Source organism: Sylvia atricapilla, chromosome 14 (genome assembly GCF_009819655.1).
Source record: "Sylvia atricapilla isolate bSylAtr1 chromosome 14, bSylAtr1.pri, whole genome shotgun sequence".
Taxonomy (NCBI): Eukaryota; Metazoa; Chordata; class Aves; order Passeriformes; family Sylviidae; genus Sylvia; species Sylvia atricapilla.
In genome coordinates, this window is record NC_089153.1 from 1,299,054 (window position 1) to 1,323,937 (window position 24,884).

The 24,884-nt window shown below is 50.7% G+C and overlaps 1 protein-coding gene across 3 annotated transcripts in view; it reads right to left on the reverse strand.

The window, feature by feature from the left end:
- SIL1 (SIL1 nucleotide exchange factor) overlaps window positions 1-24,884 on the reverse strand; it is a 93,565-nt gene that overhangs the window by 33,469 nt on the left and 35,212 nt on the right. For 2 of the 3 annotated variants that reach the window (XM_066328873.1, XM_066328874.1), the window contains 3 exons: window positions 9,966-10,086; window positions 6,113-6,209; window positions 3,638-3,829 (listed from right to left, as the gene is read on the reverse strand). In XM_066328873.1, coding sequence (XP_066184970.1) covers window positions 3,638-3,829; window positions 6,113-6,209; window positions 9,966-10,086 — 410 coding nt within the window. The remainder of the gene's footprint in view (window positions 1-3,637; window positions 3,830-6,112; window positions 6,210-9,965; window positions 10,087-24,884) is intronic. The other variant, XM_066328875.1, reaches the window with a different exon arrangement.

Genomic DNA, 24,884 nt, shown 5'->3' on the forward strand with positions numbered 1-24,884 from the left:
TTTTTTTTTTTTTTTTTTTTTTTTTTTTTTTAGTTTAAAAGGGGATCTGATGAATGCTCAGAACTGCCTGCACAGAAAAATCAGGTTTAGAAATTCGACATTTCTCCTCCCTGAAAGACAGGGAGACAACAGCAGTCGTTGGCAGATGGAAACAGAATATAAAAACGAGTTATCAGCAGGGCAATCCCACCCCCCGATGGGGTGGGACAGGACAAACACCACAAGCCGTGCAGGGCATGTGGGACACTTTTCTAGTCAATGACTTCATGCTCAGTGTTATATTTATCTCAACCATGTACCTTCATCAAAACTGGCCCTAAGTCAGATATTTCAGGTACTCAGGAGAAGGAAGAAGCTTTGTGTCCTACAGGTCTGTCGTTACCATCCAAAGCAGGACCTGGGGAGCTCCAGCTCATCTCTGCTCCCCAACGGGACAATACCCACCTGTCCCTCTGCAAAGCTGCTCTCTGCAGGTCTGCTAGGGCTGATTCAGGATTTGCAGCAGCTTTTGTATCCTTTCAGATGCTGTTCTTTTAATTGTTCCTATAAACCAGGCCTGCCAGACCTCTCACTTTTCTGCAGACCCATCTTTGTCTACAAAGACATCTATGCAGCAACCCAATTTCAGCTGCCAGTGGGTCCTTTTATTACTCAGCCTCTGCAAAAACTGGTTTAGTGCTGGAATTGGACATTGAATTCTGCACAAGAGGGAATGTATGGACAGGCAAGAGTTTGCACCCAGCACCTGGTGTGGTAAAACCAGCCACTGCTGTGACCTCAGCAGCACCAGAGTCCTTCGTGCTGCCCCAGCGTCAGCGAGACACCACAACTGCAGAATACAAATTGTGCTGTAAAGCTTATTCTGAAGATGTATTTATCTTTTTTAACCAGTCTGTCATGAGAGCTCCTTCCCTCACTCACTGTTTTAAAACCAACAAAATCCCCAAACTTAACAACTTGAAGGTATTAACCTCTCTGGGGAGCAGCGGATGCTGTGAGGCAGCAGCTCCTACCTCGCTTCAGTCCACTGAAATTGGCACAGAAGAAAAACCAAAGATCAAAAGAGCTCTTGAGTAAAGTACACAGGCAAAGCAGGCGAGGGGAGGGATGGGAGAAGAGCAAATATGACAGCAGTTATTCAGGGAGCAGGTTGGAATTGGAGGAGAAAGAAAATAGGGAGGGAAGGTGAGAGAGAAAATGTTAGAAAACAAGAGCGAGGGAAAGCAGCATGTCAACCGCACGCGATGGAGAGGAAATTAGCAGAGAGAGATGGTGTAGCATGTCAGAGGAGAGGAGAGAGGAAGATAAGCAGAGTAAATAATTGAGAGAAAGAGCCTGCAATGCCTGAGAACGGGTCTTGGCTCGGCACACTGCTGTGCAAGCACCATGAATGCTGTTTATGAGTTACGCTCTGCCCTCTCCACATTTGCATTTGGGTTTTATGCGTTACAGACAACACAGCAAGCCAAACCCTCCTGCTCCTTCTCCAAGACGGGCTCCCGAACATGCCAAGCTGAATCGTGGCTGAGGAGAAGCAAAGCAGAGCTGGCAACAAAAAGCTGAGCAATCGCAGAGCCCTTGGGCTGACTCTTCAAAAGCAGGAGAGAGCATCTCCCCGGGCTGGGCACTGGCCACGGCTTCCACAGCACACACTGAGGCACGAGCTGCCCCACACCCCACTGCTCCGGGGGGACCCTGACTGTGACACAGAGCAGGGAGCAGCCTTTGCTTGCACACCCTCCAGGGCATGGCATTTTCCACTCCACAGGGCATCCCATGCCCTGGAGGCAGCAGCAGGATGGCCAGGAGCTGAACAGTTATGAAAAGCCATGGCACGGTACTGCTGTGATGGAGGCTGGGCAAGGTGGGACCAGCAAAGTGGCCCCACACGTGGCCTGGGCCACTCACACCTGCAAGGATGCCCTGCTCCCCCGGCAGGGCACAGCTGTGACTCGCTGCAGAGCAGTCCTGACAGTTCAGCCCTTCCAGGGTTATGCGGCACAAGCGTCCTTTGGCTGCTGTTCAGTAATTACATTAAGCCAGTGCTGCTAAAGTCAGTCCCAAACAGAGATAATGCTCTGGATGCATTCAACTGACTGGAAGAAGAAAGAGGAGGAAAAGCCATGCTGGCTTAGAGACAAGTCATATTTCTTATCAGCTTCCTGCCTGACGAGAAGGTGCTGCCCAGCCATCTGCCCCGACAGCGCGGGCACAGAGCAGCGCTGTGATCGGCGCACAAAGAGCCTCTGTGCTCCCGCCAGCCTCCTGCCATTCCCCCTCTCTGACCCCTTTGATGCTGCATGTGATTCCCTTTGATGCTCCAGTCCCTGCTCCTCTGCCATTCTGAAATTGTTTGCCCCATCCTGTGCTGCAAGGATTTTCTGCTGCAATAGTCCAAGTTATGCTGGAATCCAAAGCATCCCAGGGCATTTGGGGGTTGGTTTTTAGCACTGGCCTGATGCTCTGGCACCCTTCATCAGGCAAGATTAGCCCCGAGTACAAATATGAAGGTCTTTGGGTGCCCATTGTTCACAGTTATTCTCTGAGTCACACAGATGCTGTCAGTGACACAAAAGCAGGGAGAACAAACAGCAAGGAAGCCTCTGCATGCCCACAACGGCATTCAGAGTGGAAATTCAAGACAAAGAGCCCTGGAAATAGCACTTCTATCAGCTGGCATGTGGACTCCCTCTCTCACAGCAGCAACACTTCAGCTACCTGCCCCCAAAATACCACATTCGGTTCAACAAGTGCTGTTCCAGTGAAAGGGCTTTGCACTGGAACCTCCCAAAGGTTGTGCCATTCACCCTCTGAAATTACAAAGTGCCACTGGAAACTCTCCCAGTGCACTCCAGGCTCTCCCACTCACTGGGGAGGGAGAAGCCAAGTCCCTTCCCACACGGCAGAGCAGAGGCTGGATGCCCAGACAGCCTCCCAGGGATAGCACCAAGGAAGACCAAGCCCGGGGGAGCAGAGCTCTGTGCCTGCAGCTGCATCCAAGGGGAGGTAGGAATGTGTGAGCTGAAAGCAGAGCAAGAGAGATCAGAGGGAGGGGGGAAAGTGTGAGCACAAACCCGAGGAAGCGAGATGCCAGGAAATATGTTCACCCTCACACAGAGCTCATTAGCACGGCGAGGCTCTACATGCCACTGCTTACTCACACCAAGACAAAATAGAGGGTTTGGGGTGGCTGTCGCCTTCCCTGGTACAAAGACATTCTCTGTGAACTGATGTAAGGGCACCTACCCTCAACCACGGCAGCTTTCCATGGAAGCAGAGAGAAAATAATTATTGTCTTAGCAGCCACCACTCTACTTACCCAAAAATGGCAGCTAAAACCCCACTTTGTAACATTAAGCAGATAAAAGAGGAGAAAGAGAGGATAAGAAAACCAGTCTGAGAACAGACAACAAATCAGGCAACTGCTAGGAGACTGCTGGCTCCTGGCACAAGCAGTGATTAATTCCAACCTGGATATAAAATAAGCCTGCACTAGTCCTCTGCTGTCTGTTATTGTCCCAGGATTATGGTAATTAAGCAATTTGTATTACCTGATACCGATAAGAAAAATAAAACCCTGCTTATGACACCATATCCCCTGGATTTTACATGGTAGTTACTGAGGCATTCTTGTTACCTGGTGAACATAATATTCGAGATCATAAAGCGCCGCTACTTTTTCATCCAGCGTGGAGGCAGAGCTGTTGAATTTGCTGATTAATTTAAGCATAATTTCATAATCTGTTTCTATCTTCATGTTCAGCTTTTCAAACTCCTCCTTCAGCTGCTCTATGGGCCGGAACTTCTTCCTCACCTCTTCCTCTCGGGCCTTGGAAACAGAAGGAAGAAACCAGATGTGAAGATAGGAGATGAAGAGAGACAAGACAGACACAGAAAGGAATGCCAGCCCCAGATTTACACAAAGGGAACCTGGCTCTCTGTGCCAATGGATTTACTGCTGTGCATCAGAGGTGCAGTTGGAGGGTCCTTCTGAGAAGCCCAGGGACCCAGTTACCTGTGAGATATCCATAGCATGAGGGAGCAGTAGGGCTTTGTCCACCACTTCACACCTATACAGCATCTGTACACCATTCTCCATCTATTGATCATTTGGGCACCACTTCTACATCTATACGGCATTTGTGCACCATTTCTACCTATTTGTGCACCTTTTCCTTTCAGTTCAACATCAAGCAGGCAGCAGCACTGCTCTTCCGTTTGCCTGCAAGTGGATGTTCTCAAAACCTGTCTGCAAAACGCCCTGAGCCACCTCCCTGATCTTACAGCTGAACCTCTCTGGAACTGACCATGAGGCTGGAGAGCTCCAGGGCTCCCACCCAGCCCAAAGTGCCCAGTGACTCCAAGGAGATCTCTGACACAGACAAAGATGTTTTCACCATTCCAAGCATTGGCCACATTCCAGGATGGCTCTGTCTCCCAGGGAGAGGTGTGGGGACAGAAGCTGTCAGAAAGGGAAGCAGGAGGAGCAGTGATAAGCTGAGGGCAGCTGAAGTGCTGTCCACAGGGCTTGGCCAGCAGACAGCCTGTCCTGAGCACAGCTCATCTCCCTCGCAGCAACGTCACCCCAAGGGCTGCCCCGAACCAAGACAGCTGACACAAAACATGTGGTGAGGAGGAAAGGATCTGTCAGAGATCTCAGAGAGCCCCAGAGGTGCAGGAACATCAGCACTGGTGGCACTGGGGCCAGAGCCTGCTGCTGCAGGGGACAGAAGCAGCAGAGAGGCCAGGCTGGAGCTGGGCTGCCCCAAGGACAGGGGAAAGGCAGAGAGCCTCTTCTGAAAGGGATTTGTCACAAACACCAAGATGTGTCTGTATGCAGAGTGAGCCCCAGCTGGAGGGTTTCTGCTCCCCATGAGGGAACAGAAGCCGAGTCCTGGAGCCATCGGGAAAACCAAGTGAGCAATGGAGGTGAAAGCTGTGTCAATGGAATGATTAATTACCACAGGTAATGAATCCCAGCCCATCCCCACCCTGAGCACCCTGAGCTGCCTGTGCTGGAGCACAGAGGGGCTCAGTGTAACTCCATTTCCTCTGACAAAGAGCCTTTAACGATGGATTTGCTCTCTGCAGGAGTGACTGCAAATGGAATACTTTAGGTCCATTAGAGGTAGCTGCTTTTAGCCCAGTTGCTGGGACAAAAGCTATTCTAACAGGGGGTTTTAAAATATGGCTTATTTTCACCTAATAGGGTATCACTAATTTTTGCATTTCAATGATCCTCATTTCCAGCAGCCCTTTCCAGCAGCCCTGCAATCAATCAGCAACACTGCCATGGAAATAATCTGCCAGCAAATGAAATCATGTCCTGCTGCCACATAGGGAGAGAATGTGACACCAAAACTTTGGAGCCTTGACTCCTCTTTCAGTTTTCATTTAAGTGAGCCAACACCAAGACAGCAGGAGGAGTGAGGGTTAAAGAAATGCTGCTGAGGGGGAGAACGGAGAGGCTGTGATGCACCTCATGAGTCACACATCATCCCACCTATTTACTTCGGGTTATGGATTGTTTGTAACTAAAGGGACAACTTGGAGCTTGTGTAAGGAAACTTCAGGCCCTGCTTCACCATGGCCATTTGGTCTTTGCTATCCAGGGCACAAGGCTGGAAACAGAAATCAAGGAGAGTAGTGAAAGGGAAGGTAACCCCCTCTGTAAATAATGTCAGCTGCAATCCAGTTCCCTTTGGAGTCTGCAGACATTTTTGTGAATTGAGCAGCACTGGAACAGATAAATTATGTTGTTCAGAGAACACTGGCTGCCCCAACCCTGAAAGTGTCCAAGGCCAGGTTGGACAGAGCTCGGAGTAGCCTGGGATAGTGGAAGGTGTCCCTGCCCATGGCAGGGGGTGGCACTGGAACAGCTCTAAAGGTTCTTTCCAACCCAAACCACTCACAGAATCATAGATTCATACAGAAAAGTCAGGGAATAATATCACTAACAGGTTAGCAAAGGTATTTTAGGTCCATATTCACCACAAGATTAGTTTGCACAGTGTTTTCCAAGCAATCATTTTAACCATTCTATTTCTGCAGTGTGTAACAGGGTGTGTTCACATCCCTGCACTGTGCATTGCTTTAGAAACAGGAAACTCACCTTCCTTTCTGCCTTCTCACTTTCCTTCATTTTAGCCAAGGCCTTTTTGAGCTCCTCAGATGTGAATGAATTTGCATCAACGTCAACCTTGCCCAGCCTTGCAGAAGAAACAAAACAAACCAGAACATGTTATGAGTGAACAACTGCCTCTATTCTATTTTCACTGTGACATTCTACCAATGGCTAAGGGCAGGAGGAAAGGAATGAAAAAACCCACCGTGTTCAAGAAAAGATTGGTCTGAGTGCTTGATTCTGTGTGGGGTTTGCAGACACCTCACCCTGACAATCAGGGGCTCTGCAATCAGCCTCCTAAACCAAAATCACAAGTCCTACCACAATAAATACAACCCATTAATTCATAGCTCAGAATTTCATGCTGAAATAGAGGAAGCACCCCTATACCACTAAATCATTGCTAAAGGCTTGAAAGCTTCAACCTGCAGATATGAGCTTATGAGCATTGTACACAGAATCAGGGCAAGGGTAAATCCACACAGAAATTACACAGAAACTCAAAAAAATGCTTCATGTTGGTCTTTATACATTTTCTTGGATCAAGGAGTGTTTACCTGGGCACAATCACTCTTGCACAGAAAGAGAGGAATTGCAGCTGCTGAGGCATTGTGAAGCTGAAGAACAACTCCACGCCCTGGGCAGGAGTCCCTGAGCAGGCTTTGGTGCCATCACTGCAGGGGCCACTCCTGTCACAGCCCCCCTCTGCTCGTGACAGCTTTGCTCTGGAGGACACGGCTCTGCCCCAGCCTAGGGACACAAGCAGGGCCCAGTTCTGGGTCAGTGGGACCCTCTGTGCAAAGGCATCCCCAGAAACAACAAAATCTGGCAGCAGTTTCCTTCTCTGCTCCTCCTGGAAACTGAACCATCTCCGTCCTTTCCCATCCCAGGAAAATTCAACCTCTACCTCTGCCAAAGCCTATCTCCGACACATCAGTGATCAGAAATGTTCTTCTGGACTTCCTGCACCAAAAACATCCCCCAGAGCCTGGAAGAGATACCAGGGGCATCCCTAAACCCTCCACAAACACTGCACAGGCACCCAGCCACATCAGCTTTCCACCTCTGGGTTTCAGGCTCTGCACTGCTCCTGTTCACTTTCTCCTCCTTTCTCCACAACTTTGGGAACTGCAGAGCTCCCTGGGCTTTGGCAACTCCCAAGGCCAGTGCCTTCCATGGGTTCTTGGACAGCCCCAGGGCTGATGTCCCCTGTTGTCCCCAGAGAAGCTGCTGAGTGCCAGAGGAAGCCACAAAATTGCTGAAGGCACTGGAGCACCTCCCCTATGGGAAAAGGCAGAGAAAGTTTGGGCTGTTGAGGCTGGAGAGGAGAAGCTTGTGTGGAGACCTCAGAGCACCTTTCCAGTGAGTGAAGGGGCTACAGGAGAGCAGGAGGGCGACTCTTCCTCAGGAACTGTGTGACAGAACAAGGAGGAATGGGATCAAACTGAAGGAGAGTTGGAAGAGGTCTGATGATGGGAAGAAATTCTTTACTCTGAGGGTTGTCCCTAACACAGGAACCTGTGCAGAGTGGCTGTTCCCCATCCCCAGGAACATCCAAGGCCAGGTTGGAACAGGGTCTGGAGCAAACCTGGTGTGGTGGGAGGTTGCTCAGGTTGGAACCAGATGACCTTTAGGCTCCCTTCCAAGCCAAACCATTCAAGGATTTGATCATTCTGCCATCCCCATCTCCCACTGCAGTGGCCCTGAAACTTCTGGGACATCACAGCTCCCAGAGTGTTCCAGGTGCAACTTCCAGGGCCTGGAAACGAGCACAGGGGGCGCTTCAGCCAGTGGTCAGGTCTGAGGAGCTCTGCACTCCATCCTTCAGTGCTGAGCTGTTCCTGCTGCCTAGGCTTTTCCTGCCGCCTGCACTGAAGCACCAATCCCAGCAGGATGTGCACTCCTGTCCCAGTGGAGGTACAGTGCCATTCCAGGGAGGGGTCACCCCCCAACTGCCCAGGCTGGCTGCAGCCATGAGGGGCTGGATGGTGTGGGATAGGAACCCCACTGTGAGGTTGTGCTGCCTCATGCAGATTGCAGAGACACCGAGGAGGAGATGGAAGGGAGCACGGTGGTGATTTTGGAACAAATGATGGAGGTGGACAAGGAAGAGTCTGTTGAGGACATGGAGGTCAATGTGGAGGACATCACGGACATGGAGGTCGATGAGAAGGATGCAGAGGAGCCCATGATCCTGGGATGAGGATGGAGCCCCAGGAGCAGGACAGGCAAATGGTCCCCACGCCCTGCCCACAGGCACAGTGGGCCCCTGCTGCCAGGCTGGGGCTGGGCTGGGTGGCAGTGCCCGGGGGAGTCCCACTCTGCTGCTTCCTTTCTTCCCAGACTGATGGAGGTGATGGCCACAAATATGACCCCTCTGTAGATAGGTTCTACCTGTTAGAGGTTTTCTGTAAATGTGTTTTGAAGATTGTTAGTCTATAGGCTCCCATGCGAATACAATCCATAGATTGTTATAAGCACTCCGATAATGAAACATGTTCTGTAAATCCTATGTTTTGCTGATTTTCAGTAAATAAGTACTATTTCATTTAAAACCCAACTTCTCCTAGCATTTTCTTTGGGCAAGTCAGGAAGTAGTGGCTTCCACTTTCATAAAGAGCATTTCCATAGTTGTGGTTTCCAGTTGCTCAGGGCTCCCGGGGCTGGAAGTCCCTGTGGGTGCTGGCACAGTGTCCCTGTGCACTGCTCGTGTTCCTGGGCTGCTGCAGAGCCGTGTCCCCAATAGCAAAGCTGTCCCCAGCACAGACAGGGCTCTCACAGCAGCGGCCCTGCAGCGATGCCACCAAAGCAGGCAGGAAACCTTCTGCCACCCTTCCTGCTGGAGCCACAGGGCTGAGAGCCAGCATCAGGCCACAGGGATGCAAAATCCACCTGCACGCTCTGAAGGCCATGACAGCCTTGGGAACTGTGGGACCTGGATCTGGGGTGTTTGCAGGGGCTGATGTCTAAGGCTTGGAGCCTCCAAAGGCTACAGGCTTTGCTTCCCACCCTGCTTTGCATTGCCCTGTGCCTGGATTGCCCAAGAGACAAAAGCCAAGTGAGAGGATCCTCGCCCTGCCCACGTTCCTGCAGCCACCAGCCCCTGTGCCCCACTGGGGTGGCAGCTGGAGGGGCAGTGGAGGCTCTGCTGGGCAGGGCCGGGGGCTTTGGGCCCTGTGGGTGCTGCTGCCGGGGGTCCAACAGGGCCCTGAGCTCAGCCCCAGCCCAGGCAGCTGCCCCCAGTGCCCCACACTCCCCCAGCATTCCAGCACAGGCAGCCATGGGAAATCCCATGTGCTTCAGGAGAGAAACTCCCCAGAGCAACTAAACCAGTCTTTGTTCAGAGGGTTCCATGGGGAAAGTCAGCACCAGCTGATGTTTAAAGCACCTTTCAAAAGGTGGGTGCAGGGAGGTGTGATCTCCAGGGGATCTGGCCCTGCCTGGTGTGCAGGTGAGGCTGTGGGGCTGCTCCCAGCCAGGACACAGCACCTGGCTCAGGGCCTCACACCCGATCCCACGGGCTGGGCTCAGAAAGCAGGGTCAGACCAATTGCTGCAGATATTCCCAAAGACAAAATGTCTTTCAAAGAAGTCAGGTAGCCAATTTAGTTTCGGTGTTGTGGCATGAGAAGCCAAGAAGGTGCCTCTGAATGTGCACTCAGGGCACTTCCACTGCCACCCCAAAGGGACGACAAAGGACAGGGCTCTGCTTTCAGCACTGCCAAGTTCCTAACCCAGCAATTAAGTTTTAGGAAGCGGCAGTAATTGAGTGCACTATGGAACCTGGCCTCTAAGAAAAGGCATGAATCCCACACCCACCCAACCCAATGGCACATCTGTACCTTTTCCTTCTTCTGTCTTCTCTCATGTCACCTTCCCCATTTTCTCTGTCGGGGAGCTTGGCTTCTCTCTCTCCTGTCTGCAGGTTCAGCCGCACGTGTGACCCTGCAGCAACAGCCTGACCTACAAACAAAGGGCACGTTATTTCAGAGCATGTGCACTGCTCCAGCTTTGGGAGGAACTGGGAGATGAAGGCACATGCTCCTCCCTGGGAGAAGGGGAGAAAAGCTCCATCCCACACAGTGAGGAGTGGGATACCCACCACTGACCCCCCTCCCATCCAGCAGCACCCTTCAAGTGCTGGTTTTCCTCCCAGAAATGCCACCCAAGCCACCAAAGGCGTCCCTGTGCTGCCAGGCTGGCTCTGATCAAGAGTGGAGGTGGAACCTTGAGCCCAGCAGACACTGGTTCCTTCCTCCCTTCCAGCCCAGGTCCTAGCAGAGCACTAAAACTCCACAGCAGAAGTGGATTTGGAGGCTGCATGGGGAAAGGGGAATTGGTGCTGATTGGGGTAGACAGAATAAAATGCAGCTGCCAAAGGGAAATCAAAGCATCCCGCAGAGTACAGCCAGGTACACTGCACATCAAGGCTGTGCTGGTGTGGAAATACTTTATTAAAAGGAATTTATGATCACTACTGTCTGCCAACAAAGTACACAGAATACATTAAGCTTCAGTTTTAAATGCAGAAAAGATAGGAAATTCAGAGTGTTTTTCACCAGTTCACCACAAACACATCTCAATGGCCAGCCCCAGCACTGGGGTGAAGAGGAGGCAGTATCTGGTTACTATTTCTTGGTGTCATTTCTTCTTCTCTTTGTGCAGGAATTGTGCCTGCCCAGGACAGCGAGGCTGCAGCTGAACAGCCACAGAGCTGCTCACAGATGGACAGACAGACCACAGCTGCTCACCCTCCACCCTCCTGAGGAGGATTCCCTATTCAGCCTTTCCTTTCTCTCCTCCTTTTACGTAAAAAGATCCCTGGGAGAGAGTAACAGCTTGCAGGAGACAGGGAGCATCTCCTACCAAAGAGAAGTGAAGACAAGGGTAATTATTTTGTACAATAAATACATGTACTCACAGACAAAAAGCTCTGGGCTCAGGAACAACTGGATTGATCCCTCCCTGTTCAAGACCAAAGAGACATTTCCCTGATCAAAGGACCTGGTGCTTCCTACATAAGACTGGGATGTTTGTCACATTTCAGACAAATATTTCAAAGCCTGTAGTCATCCAGTAGGTATAAATGCATTCAGAAAAACCAGGAAAATCCATCTTGGAGGATTTCCTATTAAAGCAAGGTTTGCATTTCTGGCAGACCTTCTTTCTCTCCATCAGTCCTGTCCACTGGAAGTTGCATTGGTTGGACATGTGAGAGGACAGATGTGGTTATCTCCCCACCTTCCACTGTGGGAGGACAGGCTAGATGTGCCTCCTCCACACTTGGAATGCTTTCCAGGGACACATCCCAACCTCCTCCTACTCCTGAAACCTGTGATACACAAGACCTTTAATCTCTGTCTATCTATGGGAGCATCCTCCCACGCTGAGAAGTTGGGCTCTGAAGGAATGTGGTGGCATCACCTATCTGTGCCCCTTGCTGGTGGTGAGGCCGGGACGTGCTGGTCAGAAAGGAGTTTATCGGATCTCCATGAAAAGGGCAGCACCACATCTCCTGTGCTTGGCTCAGGAGACACCAAGACAGGCCTCTGCAGCAAGGAAAACACAGCAAATGATAACCTGGTCCGGTGGGAGACATCCCTGGGATGGAGGTGAGCTCTAAGGTCCCTCCCAGCAGGATGAAATGCCATGGCGTGCCGAGCGCACGGACACGGGAGGACAATCCCTCCTCCGCAGACACCAGCACGCTCAGGGGCAAAGTGAGGGGTGAGCTGGGTGCCTCCCCAAGGCCGGTGGCTTTCCTGCTGTGTCACCAGCGCTGGGTCACAGCCCCAGCAGTGGCTGCAGCAGCTCTGGGCTGTCACACGGCCAGGGGAGCACAGCACAGGGCACTCTGGCTGCCGTGCTCCTGCTGCATCCAGCCTCATCAGCCTCCCGCCTGCCGGGGGAGAGGAAGGAGGTGGATGGGCTTTGCTGACAGAATCATCCAAAGGAAAGCACAGGAGCAGGCTCCACAAGGGCCGGGTGGGGGGGGCTGGCTCCCTGCTTTCTATTCTCAGCCAGCAAGGAACAAAACCAAACCAGCACCTGGTTTGGAGCTCACGAGCTCCACACCCAGCACAGCCAAATTACAGAGGCTGCATCAGCCAAGACACAAACCCTTCCTGCTCCTGCTTTGCACACGAAACGAGATTTAACCAAGAGCATCCCAACCCCAGAGCAAAGCTCCCAGCCCTGATGTGTTTAAGCAGCTCTCGGCACTCCAGGGATTTCTCCTCGCCACTCTGCACAGTGGCCCAGGTTCATGGCACAGCAGGACAAATGCACTGCTTTAATAAATAAACCGTGAAAGACATCTCTGTTTTCAACAAAAAGATTGACATTGCCACTTGAAAATGTTACAGCTGTTCAAGGAAGGTCCTCTGTCTTATTTAGTTTGGGGTATTTTGAAGTCAAAAGTGTGTTTGAGGGTGGGTTGACTTGAATAATGTGATTAAAATTGCTGATTTAGACGAGTAAGCTGGAAATCCTGAATTTTAATCATGTTTCAGTATGTAGCTTCTAGACATTTCCCTTAAAAATAGTTGATTCTCTTTGATTCCTATAATTTGATACTATTCAACAACTGGGAGCACACACTGGAGCAATACATATGTAAGCAATTACACAGCTTCACATCCTGCTAAAACAGAATCATTCTGTTAATAGCTTTTTCCCGAGAGAAATTAATTTTTTACTTATTGTTTGCATTAAGTTGCATTTGGGAAATGAAACTCAATTAAAAATATAAAAACACATCAATATTTAAGCTATTTTATAACATTTTTTCCTCCTTGACACCTCAGACAAATAAAAGATGTGTATCCACAGGTAGGCACTGCATAGATGTGTTACTGAATGGTCCCTCTTCCCAGAGAGCTGCAAATCCTACAGCTGCCAGACCTCATCCCTTACTCCACATAAAGGGAAGGAAGAGTTTCCATTCTAATTAATTTCCCAGCTCTAAATCAACTACCCAGTGAGTAGAAATAGCTATGAAATCCCCTCCGTGAACCTACCAGAAGGGCTACAGCTGTGGAGGGGGAAGCAGCAAACTCCCACCCCCACAACTGTTTTGTACTCCTCACCACTTAAAAAATATCCCACACTTGGGATTTTTTTAACCACAACTAAAATAAATTGAAATAAGTTAAAAATAAAGGCACAGAATCATAGAATCACAGAATGGCTTGGGTGGAAAGGAACATTAAAGCTAATCCAGTGCCACCCCTGCAATCAGCAGGGACACCTCCCACTGTCCCAGGCTGCTCCAAGCCCCAGTGTCCAGCCTGGCCTTGGGCACTGCCAGGGATCCAGGGGCAGCCACAGCTGCTCTGGGCACCCTGTGCCAGGGCCTCAGCCTCCCAGAGAAGAATTCCTTCCTAATATCCAGTCTGAGCCTGCTCTCATTTTGAATAGATGTTACTGCATCACCTTGGGATGATGGATCCAGAGAAAGCCTCAGGGTTTGAGCAGAGCTCCCAGAGCCTCTGCTGGGGATGTGCCACCCACCTGCCCCTCCATCACCCAGCTGCCTCACAGCCAAGAGACAGTGTCCAACAGGTAAAGCACTCCCAGAAGATAAAACCCCTGTCACTGCACAAATGACAAGGTCTTTACTGGGAATAAATGTCAAAGCAGAGCGACAGCATTTATTTTCCAAGCAGGAGACACTGATCCTGTGGTGGCACTGCAGGGATGGTGTTATTGCTGTTCCTGATCTAATCCCTTTATCAGCTGCAGAAGCACCAGGACAGGCTTTGGTCTCCCATGCCAGCTTTGATACAGCTGTCCCCACAAGCTGTTCCCACCCCTGGGTGCTGCCATGTGCCCGAGCCTCTGCAGCCCAACCCAAACCACCTGGAGACCCCTCCGAGCGTCAGCACGCGTTTATTTAGATGCGCTCTGTCCGTAAAGTTGCTTAAAGAGACACCGAGGAAGACCTTAATTTATAGCCCCATTCTTTTAATCTTGGTCAGCCAGATTTTTTCAGACATCTGTTTATATCTCCTTATAATATATTGGATGGAGCAGCAGCACCAGGCAGCAGCTCACTCGCAGGGGCTCTGCTGACATTTATAAACCGAAGCGATTTCTCTCATGTGCTTTATGTTATCAGCTAAACCTGTCCACTTAAATTATTGCCTTGTAACCAAATCACAACTATCTGTTACTCTGCTCCGTGCACGTTTCCCAGGCTCTATACCAATATCAAGCTTTGCAGGGACCGAAAACAAGATGATAAATAAATAAACAAATGAAAAGAGGACATGCTTCCCCCAGGCTCACAACTGAGGGAGGATCAGGCATGTTGTGCACCACATTACTAAAAGCAGAAGGCTGCTGTGGGGAATATGCAGCATGCAGTGATATCTAAAGAACTCCATCTCTCTTTTTCTAGACCAACCAAATGTCCAGCTGTTTCCTCACTAAAGGAGCAAGGTCTCATCCTGCCCAGCTCCTTTCCAGCACATCATTCCACACGCTGCTGGCCTAAAGTGGGTTTGTGTTCCAGCACGGGGACAGGGCTGAGCCCCAACTCACTGCACAGCTACAGGCAGGGAAGTTGTACATCATACAGTGACCTGCAAACCTCCGACCAAGTCTGTGCAATAACTCCCTGCACTCCTGGCAGTTGAGTCCCCATCCCATCCCCACCCTACCCCTTGGATAAAGCTGCCAGCCACTGACTGCCCAGCAAAAGGAGCCCAAGAGGGACACAAGACTGCCCCTGCAGCACCACTCTGTCTGTCCCCCATGGCAGAGGAATGTCCCTTGGGAAGCCGGGAGCAAGCGGAATAAATGTGATCCAGCTCGCTGATGCAGATCCCCAGCTCGTCCCCAGGTGAGCATCCTTGTTTGCCATTGTAAGAGAATTCAAAAATCTATCAAGGGTTTGAAAACAAGCCCCAGTTATGAGTCAGTAAGTGGCTCTGCAGCTCTCGAAAATTACCTCAGTATGTGAGCAAGCCTCAGATAACATCTACCTTCCTTTACTCTTTGTTTCTCTCCATGCAGGGAGTGAGGGAAAAGGGACTTTCTTTCTAGTACAGGCAACAAAGGAATCTGGAATCAATATGTGAATGTTCCAGCAAAACACACCGGCAGTGCTGCAGTATTGAAATAATCACACTGACAGAGCATCCACAATAAGTTATCTGATGGCACCTTCTCTGTTAATAAAATAATGATTAAAAACTACCAGGAGACAAATCCCAGGGAGCAGCAGAGCTCCCCATAGCTGCATCCCCAGCTCCAGGAGCCACCAGTGCCAGGGCTGGGGAACTGGCTGGGGCTGGGGCATCATGTGCTGGGGCCACACAGGGGACACTGTGCCTGACTCCAGTTGTGCCTGGGTGGATGGGATGTCCCACACCAGGGTGCTCAGAGGAAAACAGAGAAGCCAGGCCCAGTCTGGGCTCTCAGCTCACACCCAGACCCCAGACTCTGGTTAGAGCTGCTCAGCAAGGAAGCAGCAAAGCCTGCCTCCGTTTTGTTGTGGTCTTTTTTCCCTTTCTTTCCTACAAAGGCAAGTCCTACCACTCTCCAGATTGTTTGTTACTTCAAAACATTTTTACACACAAAAGGAAGATATGTAACAGACACAGGTAAGGAAGAGATGGATTACTGATGGGAAGAAAAGGCGCAGAGCCTGAATCTGATTTTATTTCTTTCTGTCCCTTTTTCACTCGGCTACAGCCTTTTGCATTAGTTCACTGTCTGGCACTCACTGCTCCTCCCAGTTAAGCGCCACTGGAAAATGTCCTCAATATGCTCTATGTCACCTCCTCCTGATAGCTGGTGGAGAGGTTTCAGAGCACCAGGTCTGGAAGCCCCCCAGCAGCTGCCCACCACGCCCAGCATTCCCCACCTCGGGCAGGGAGGAAGCTCCCTGTGTGCACATTCCAAGTACAAACTCCCGTGACGCTGGAAGAAATCCTTTACAAATCCACTCCCTGTGCAGCTCTTACTCCCACTGTGCTGCTGGGAAGCCACAGCTGCCTGTTGAGCACAGCATCTCCTCAGAGAAGCACCAGCCTCGTCACTGCCTCTTGATTTCTCAGGTAACGGGACAGCAGGGGCTCTGTTACCTACTGCAATCTATTCTAGAGAAAACTTCTTTATAAGATCTCTGTATACTGTCCATTTTCATGAACTGTCCCTTAAGCACGAGCTCTGCCAGGGATGGGATGCAGGATGAGCCTCTGGGGTGATGCACAATGCCAGTGCCATCGTGCCACCTCTCCCAGGCACTGCCCAGAGTGGGCTGAAGGAGCTGTGCTGCCTCTGCCTGTGAGTGACCAGTCCCGGTGGTGCCAGCCTGGTTTCACCACTGCTGCTCTGTCTCATCATTGCCCAGAGGGCTGACAAGGACAGAGACGAACTTCTCTTCCTAGGAGCGCAGAGGAAACCCTAAGAGAGGAGTTTTGTCCTTACAGCATGAGAAACAATTCACACTGCTGCTTCCTTGTGCCTCCCAGGGCACCAGACACTCAGGGAGTGGGGAGTCTGATCCACAGACATCCCAGAGGGTCTTCCAGAAAGGCCTGAATGGGATGAGTTGTTGAGAGACTGAATGAAGAGTTAAAAGCGCCTCAACAAAACTAAGGAATTCTCATGTAAGACACTTCAGTTGGTTAGTTCCAAGCTATGTTAATAAATATCCTGGAAATCGACCTGTCAGAACGGTGATGTCTAGGTATGATGTCTTCTCCAACACTGATTTTGTTGCATGCTGCAGTGGAGCAGGGACAGAAGCCATCTGAAATGCTTTCAAGCTTGTCAAGGGTGAATCTGTCCCCTGTTCAACACCCAGAACTGCTGCTGGCAGCAAAGCCATTCCTGGGACAGCCTCAAAGCCCCCAAATCCCAACACCAAGTGTGTTCCTGCCCAGGCTCCTCACAGGTCCCAAAGCAGCAGCACTGCTTTCTGCTGGACTTTAACCTCACTTGAACAGGGGCAGGGAAAGAATTATGGAATGATTTGAGTTGGAAGGGACCTTAAAGATCATCCAGTTGCAGCTCTCCTGCCACGGGCAGTGATGCTACCCTGAAAGGGCTGATCCCATTCCAGTTTCTCTTTTTGCCAGAGAGGTGACCCACTGGTGCTTGCTGTGCTCCTGCTCTCCTGTGGCTGATGCCAGAGCTCACTGGGTGGACTCAGGGTCTTCAGGGCTACTCACAACCAGGATGACAGGGAGACGCCCTCACAGTAACCTGGGGGAGAACTTTCTTGCACCCTGTGATTTTTAATGCCAACCTTGCAGCAATAACCATGTCTTTAAGCACCATCCATTAGGCCTTCAGCTCAAACACTTGTTTGGTTGAAAAGGGTTTTAGAGCCACTCTTTTATCCCAGTGCTGAGAGGTCTTCTCTGTAATTTGTTCCTCTCAGCAAATAGAATGAAAACGTTTTTAAAATGATGCCAGAATCCAATCCCTCCTCCCGTGATTCAATCCACAGCTAGCAGAGAACAAAGCCTCACAAGGAAGGGGCTCTCCACTAAGTAACCCTTGATTAGAGATGTGAAAGCACCGTTCCATTTGGACATTGAGCTGGACAGTGCTCACAACTGCCCCTTTTCCCTGAGCCAGGGCTCTCCCGTGGCACTGGGATTTATGTTTTGTATTATGTTCTGTATTGATCAGCTGGTGCTGAGTGCTCTGAATGCTGCTATTCAAACCAGAGACACCCCATGAGGGCTGGGCTCACTCCTCACACCGCCTGCCAAATCCACTTGGCTTCTCCTCCAGCTCCTGCAGCAAGAGGGAGGGAGGGGCAGGCAGGACCATGGGGACAGGCAGGGCCCTGGCTGGCAGTGCCACAGCAGGTGTCTGTGACTGCCACCCATCCTGGCTGGCAGCCAAGGTGATGATGATGATGATGGCACACGTGGCCCAGCCTCACGCCCAGAGCCCAGCCAGCTGCCTGCTGAACACACACCAAACCTCACCCCTCTCGTGGGCAGGGGAACCAGGAGGACAGGAGGGGTGGCTGTCACACACAGAGCATAGCATGGCCCTCCCATGAGGTGCCTGGGCCCTGGGAGGACTCGAAGTGATGGAGGAGAAGGAGGAGGCCTGGGGAGGAGGGATCTCAGGGAAGTCAGGCTGACAGGAGGGCTCGAGAGGGAAATACAGTGCCTCTGATGCAGGCACTGCTGCAGCATCTGCACATGTATCTGCTGCTGCTGCAAGAGGGAAACGCTTCCTGTGGCAAAGAGCTTCTCCAACAAGTGCTCCTCCATCTCATCTCCCTCCTGGGAGGGCTGCTCTGCCTGCAGTGCAACAGCAGCAAACACCAGGAAAAAAATAACCACAGGGCGGGAAGAAGAAGGGATGTCCTTTTGTAGAGTGTGTAGTGGTGTGTTCTGGGGTTTTACCAGTTTTCTATATGCATCTGTTTGTTTTATACTGTTTCCCAATGGTTTCTCCCTGTACCCCCATGTAAAACCCTTTTTTGCCTACCCCAGTGATTGTCCTGTGTCAATCGTAATTAAGGGTTTTGTCCATCACTCCACAGCCTCGCCCAGATGCCTGGAAGGTTCCAGGGGGGAGGTTGGGTCATTCAGCAGGGTCTCGGTTCTCCCACTCCCCTAATTGATTGATTTGTTCCACTGTCTGTCCATTATGTTCTGGGTCACTCCCCTTCCTCTGAGATTGGTTCCAAGTTGTCCCCACCCCTCTACAAAAGGTGCCCCCCAAAGGGGAACGCCAGCTTCTGGGGGTGACTCCTGGCTGGGAAGAAGCCACATGGAATTAATAAAACCCAGCTGAAGGCCCCCACCAAAGTCCACCCTTTATTTCTTGACACTGTTCATGCTTCTGCCGAGGCAAGGACCTGTGGTAAATGTAATGGATAAATTCGTGTATCAAAGATTTGGTCTATTAAAAAGCTACTCCAGGGCATCTCCGAGATTCCAAGACTTGTGGTGCAAGCTGCGAAACCACAACATTTGCAACAGAAATGACACGGCCGGACTGGAGATGGCCCATTCATCAATGATGGGCCTCCACTTCACAGCTGCTCGACATCTGATATCAATCTTGATAGGGGATCCAGAGGATGATCATATCAGCACCCCAAAGATGAGATCTTTTCACACTTACGGGAACCTTTCAAGATCTCACTTGGAAATAAAGAGCTACATGAATATTTGGACTTTCAATGGACTTAGCCTCAGGACAAATAAACCGTATAAAAAAACCCTACACCGGACCTAGGGTGTGTGGTTGAGGTTGGATGGTACCGTTGTTACTGTCACTCTGTCCACCCAACATTCGATTGATGTTGTCCAATTTTGTTGTGGCTTTTAATTGGGTTTTTTTTTAAATTTGCTATATAAATTCTGTTATTTTGAATTGGCTTCTTATCATTTATAACAGACCCACTGGATCGAGGACGTGTTCCAGGACACTGAAGTGTCCCTCTACTGCAGCACCAGTGCCGGAGCTGGCTAGGGACGTGGGGACAGCCCCGAGAAATGCGCCGAGCCGCTGCAAGAGTGGCCACAACGTGCTCTTCATTTTCTTAGCAAACCCTTCTCCCTGCTTTAAGCCAGGAACTACAGTGAGTCTCCACAGCCCTGGGTGCAGCAGGAGCCATGTGCTCATGATTCAATATGAGGCACTTGATTCATTTTTTCTTCTGATACTGGGCTTGAAGTCTGTGAACTGCAGCAGTTTAGAGAGTTTAATCCCACAAAGGTCCGAGCAGAAGAAACGGAGGGACCAAAGGTATCTCTGATATTTCATCTCTCAAACACACCAGGCTGCAGAGAAACTGCAGCCACTTTTGTCTCACCATGTCCCCAAGTCAACATCCATGAGGAGCTTATTTACAAAAGCCAGTTTTAATCCCTCTCCAACTCACTATATTTTTTATCCCCAAGCCAATGCGACAATCCATTCAATAACTGTCATCCCTCAGGTCTATTTGTTACTCCAGAAAGCCCATCTGGGATGCTGAAGGCTTGGCTGTGTTCAGAGAAGATCAATGCAGGATGAAGGCAGAGAAGGACAAGGCAGGTGACCAGGAGAATTGAGAACCTGACAAAAGGAACTGAGGATGATATTAATTTTGTGGAATTTCAGGCATCTAATGCCTTTTTGAGAGAGGCACCACTGGTTTCTTTACTATGATGGAGATTAGCACCTCCAGAACATCATCAACCATTGTGTCTCCCCCATCTGTCACTCTCAGAGAGCCTCTCCTCCTCTCTCAGGGACTCATGAGATGGCCACCAAAGAACCTGGCACTGTGGAGGCACAGAAAGGACACAATAGGGAGGGATAATCCACCAGGACGAGCACCAGTGTGAGATTCAGGAGGTTTAAGATGGCCATGGTTAATCTGTGGTTGGAAACAAGAAGCTGAAGGCTAGAAGTGTGCAACTTGAGGAGGGTAAAAAAACAAAAAAAAAGGAAACTATTTTCCAGGGGAAGGCTGGGAAGCTAAAGAAGAAGTGTCCATGACCAGGCCTCAGCGTTCTCTGTTTCTGTCCTCAGCTTCTGAGTCTGTAACTCAGAGCTGAAATTGCAAAGATAAGACACGTACGACACAAACTCCCTTTCCCCCAGCTCCCAGTGGGAGCGTTTCAGGACACGCTGTGCTGCTGGCAGGGCAAGCAGCTGCCTGCCTTGGATCCCATCTCTGCTCGACGTGTGTCAGCTGGCTGCTCTCACCCACAGCCACATCCCGGCGTCTCCCGGAGCCCGGAGCAGCCCCCAGAGCCAGGGGCACCCAGGCCCCCAGACGTTGGCCAACACTCCCCAGTTCAGCGCTGGGAGGTGCCTGATCCAGCCCGCTGCGAGACGAGCAGGATGGATGGGGGAGAGCCGCCTGCCAGCCCCGCTGCCAAGCCAGAGTGAGAACAAATTTGGATAATAAAAGCTGGAATAAGAAGATGCTTTGGAGAGCGCGTTGGAATAGTGCTTCGCGAAGCTTCAATTTAAAGCCTTGTTTCTACAGCTAACGCAGTCGTAAGGGACATTAGCCTAATTTCTGTCAAGAGAACTTGTCAACACTGCAGTATTTAAGATAGACGCTAAAGACGTGTTTTATCTCACAGATAGATCACTGGGAGAGGAAGGAGCTGTGCCACACTTGGTTCACAGGAAAATAAATTGATGTTCTCCCTGGGCCTAATTGGTGGATGCTGTTTTATAACACCACATATATGAGCAGCCTCACATTTTATCAGTGTGCAGCTGAGATCGGTGCCAAATCGACTGTGGGGTTCAATACAGGAACCCACAGGGACGTGCTTCACATGGGTACCCAAGGACACAGAGCTGGGCATTTTCCAGCCACAGAGTAGCTGAAACATTTGGCCACGTCCTGAAGGCTCAGGTCCTTCTACTGATGGTGCTCACCAGCTGAGCCACAACTAGTGGGGTGTAATTTCAGGGCCAAGGAGAGAACACTGGTGTCAGTAGCAGAGAACTGGCTTTGCTTCTTCAGGACCACAGGCAGGAACTTACATGGCCTGGTTTTTAGAGATGCTCCATGGTGAGTCGAAAGAAAGCAAAGAAAGCAAGCAGCTTTAGGAAAGAGCTGTTAACATGATCCTGCTCCCATCATACTCCACTTTGAGGAATAAAAACATTCCCAGGAGTGTGTATTAATGCTGGCATGGCTCCACACATCCCACATGCCAGCCTCGGAGCTGGGCTTGGGACATGCCCCAGATAATGCTGGTGCCATGGCACAAAGGCTTGTCCCAGACTTGCAGCTTCTGCAGTGGAAAGTTGAAAATGCCCTTTTATTTGCAGTTGTTACCATGAAATAACAGCCATGTAACCTTGTCCCAGCCTTGGAACAGAAATCAGCTTGCAGAGGAAGCCTGAGGGAGTGTGACCCTGAGCTGCAGGCTTGAGGGCAGGAGGGTGGCTCTGCTCTGCTACGGATTCTGCACTTGCAGAAGAACTAAATCACTACAACAGCCAGAAATGTCCCTCGGGAAGGAAATCCTCTCAAAGATAAATCAATAACTCAGTGTAATTTTAGCATGCAGCCAGGAGAATTTACATTGCCAGGAAGGCTGAGAGCTCTGCCACAGAGACAGAGCCACAGCATCATCAAGCAGCCCTGCAGCAGACCCTGCACAAGAGCTCGGGCTCTGGGTGTTCACTGCAAAGCCGTGAGTCTGGGCTCTGCATTTTGGGACCCCACAGACCCAAACCAGAGTGACAACAGCAGGGATGTGGTGCAGCCAGACTCCCTTAGGAAAAAGCCACCTTTCCCTTTTCTCCCATGGCAGCAAGGCTGATCCCTGCAATCATGGCAGTGCTGGCCAACGCTCCAAGAGCCTGCAGGGTGAGACACACACAGAGCACAGCTAAACCAGGCCCAGGAGCAGAGGGGGAGTGCTCCAGCCACAGCGTCCAGCCCTGGCCAGGGGGTTCCCACCAGCCAAGCCCCCACAAAACAGCATGTCAGGGGTGTGCCGCAGCCCCCGGTGATTAATGAGACTGCAATTTATGCAATTATATTAATGCTAAGTACACTCAGACCAATAAGTTCAAGGGAACTAATGACACTTTAGAGCACAGTTCAACACTGAGCAGTAACTCCAGCAAAAAGCAGGGGGGGGGGGGGGGGGGGGGGGGGGGGGGGGAACAGCCCCTAATTATTCATTAGCTCTTCTCCCAGATTCTCAGGGTCAGCTTGGAGGAGAAGGTGGCCTGAATTATATTTTCGTTTCCAGAACACCAACAGAATTGCTAAGTGAGTTCCAGCGGCAAGGTCAGAGCCTGCCCATTGTTATGCATGTCCCTGTCCCTTCCCCAGCTCAGCAAACCTCCTGTGCCGGGCCAGGCAGGGCTGGGCTGCCTGTCCCCTGCCAGCACTGCCACCGCCCAGCGCTGTGCTCCCGGGGACACGGGACTGGCCCCTCTGCCAGTGTCTGCCCTGGTCCCCAGACAAACTGCAACAACCAGTTCCTTAGAGGCCAAGTGTAGCCCTCACCTCTGGAGGTCCAGGAGCCTGTTTGGGATGAGCCTGAGGAGCAAACAGCCCCATCCCTCCAGCAGAGGTTCGTGTACACCCAGCCCACTCCAGACTGCTGTCAGTACAGCCCCAGAGCCTGTGCCAGTGCAGGGAGGGCTGTGCCCACACACGCAGAACTCTTCTCCCCTGGTACAGCCCACCTGGAGCCATGGAAGCCTTTTCCAGACCCATGCTGGCCACATGTGTCACTCCTCACAGGCTCCTTGGGTGCCAACAAGCTCTCACACAGATGGTGCCATCAGTGCTGATGTGTTCCAAGAGCCTCTGTCTGTAAATTCAACTTTAGAGCAGTTACAAAGGCAGTCTATGTTTCTGCACCACTTCATTGACACTTGGACTTTTACAAGGGCCTGGAGTGCCCAGACACAGGGAATGGCTTCCCACTGCCAGAGGGGAGATTGGGCAGGAATTGTTCCCTGGCAGGGTGGGCAGGCCCTGGCACAGGGTGCCCAGAGCAGCTGTGGCTGCCCCTGGATCCCTGGCAGTGCCCAAGGCCAGGCTGGAGCACCTTGGGACAGTGGAAGTTGTCCCTGCCCATGGCAGGGGCTGGGACTGCATGAGCTTTTAACGTTCCTTCCAACCCAAACCATTCTGGGATCCAATGACTCTGCACCTCTGAAATGCTGAGATCTGCCAGCAGAGCTGCCCCAAGGGACAAGGCCAGTGCTTGGGGCAGCAGAAGCACCAAGGTGAAGCAGAAGCTGAAGGTGCATTATGACCATCCCACACAAAGCCAGGCCCACAACTTGTTATCCTGACACAATGCAGAACATGAAGCTGCCTGAGAAGCCAGGGCAGAAGAACCCTGCAAAGACAACACAAAAGAGGAGACCCTACAAGTGTGCCTTGTGTCTGGTTGAAAACCAAGCCCAAATTAAATGAACAGTCACAAGTTTGGTGTCTTAGGATTGCACTCAGAGCTCTCTTGGTGCCTTCCAAGCTCAGCTCAGCAACAGGGAACATGAAGAAAGCAACTCAGTGATAATCAGGAAGACACATATGAAGTTATGTGTCTTCATCACAGAGTGCACCTAAATGTCCTGCAGTACAGTCAGAAATCAATAGCAAGACGCAGAAACCCTCAACCACCCAGTAAAATATAAAGAACACTTGTAATATTGATTTTAAAAGCACCTCGTTGAAGACAGTTGAGAAGAAGCCTGAGAAAGCAAAGCAAAATGCCTGAATTGAAACCTTTTTTTTTCTCCCTCAAAAAGACATTAATAATGGATTTTCAATGCAAGAAGAAAAACTGAAACCCACACCAGATTCTCCTGGTAATAACAGCTTTCTGCAAAGCCCAGCTATTAATGTAACAGGGACGTCCATCAATCAAGCACACAGAAAGTACTTTGAGAGCTAAAAAAAGAGCATGCAAACATCTGCTTTTGGCAACTTAAATTTTGCCCTTAAGCACAAGGAATATAATAAATTATCTGGAGGTTGGGCTTGAATTTGTTTTCCTCCATCTTGGACCTAAATGCTGAGGAGAAGGATGAAGGTACATAAACATGCTGCGGCTGGGATTTGTCCTGACTAAAAAAATGGGAGAAAGGAGCACGGTTTCATTTGTGGTTTCATTTGAAAATGCTGCTGCAAGGGGACACCAAACAGGGGTGTAGCATCTCCCTGTCTGCAGCTCAGGGAGCTCCTGTGAACCCTTTTCCACATCCAGCATCCTCAGCACACCCAAGACTGCTGGAGTTGTCCCACAGGGGAGTGACAAATGTGCCAGTGTGCTCCAAGGTGC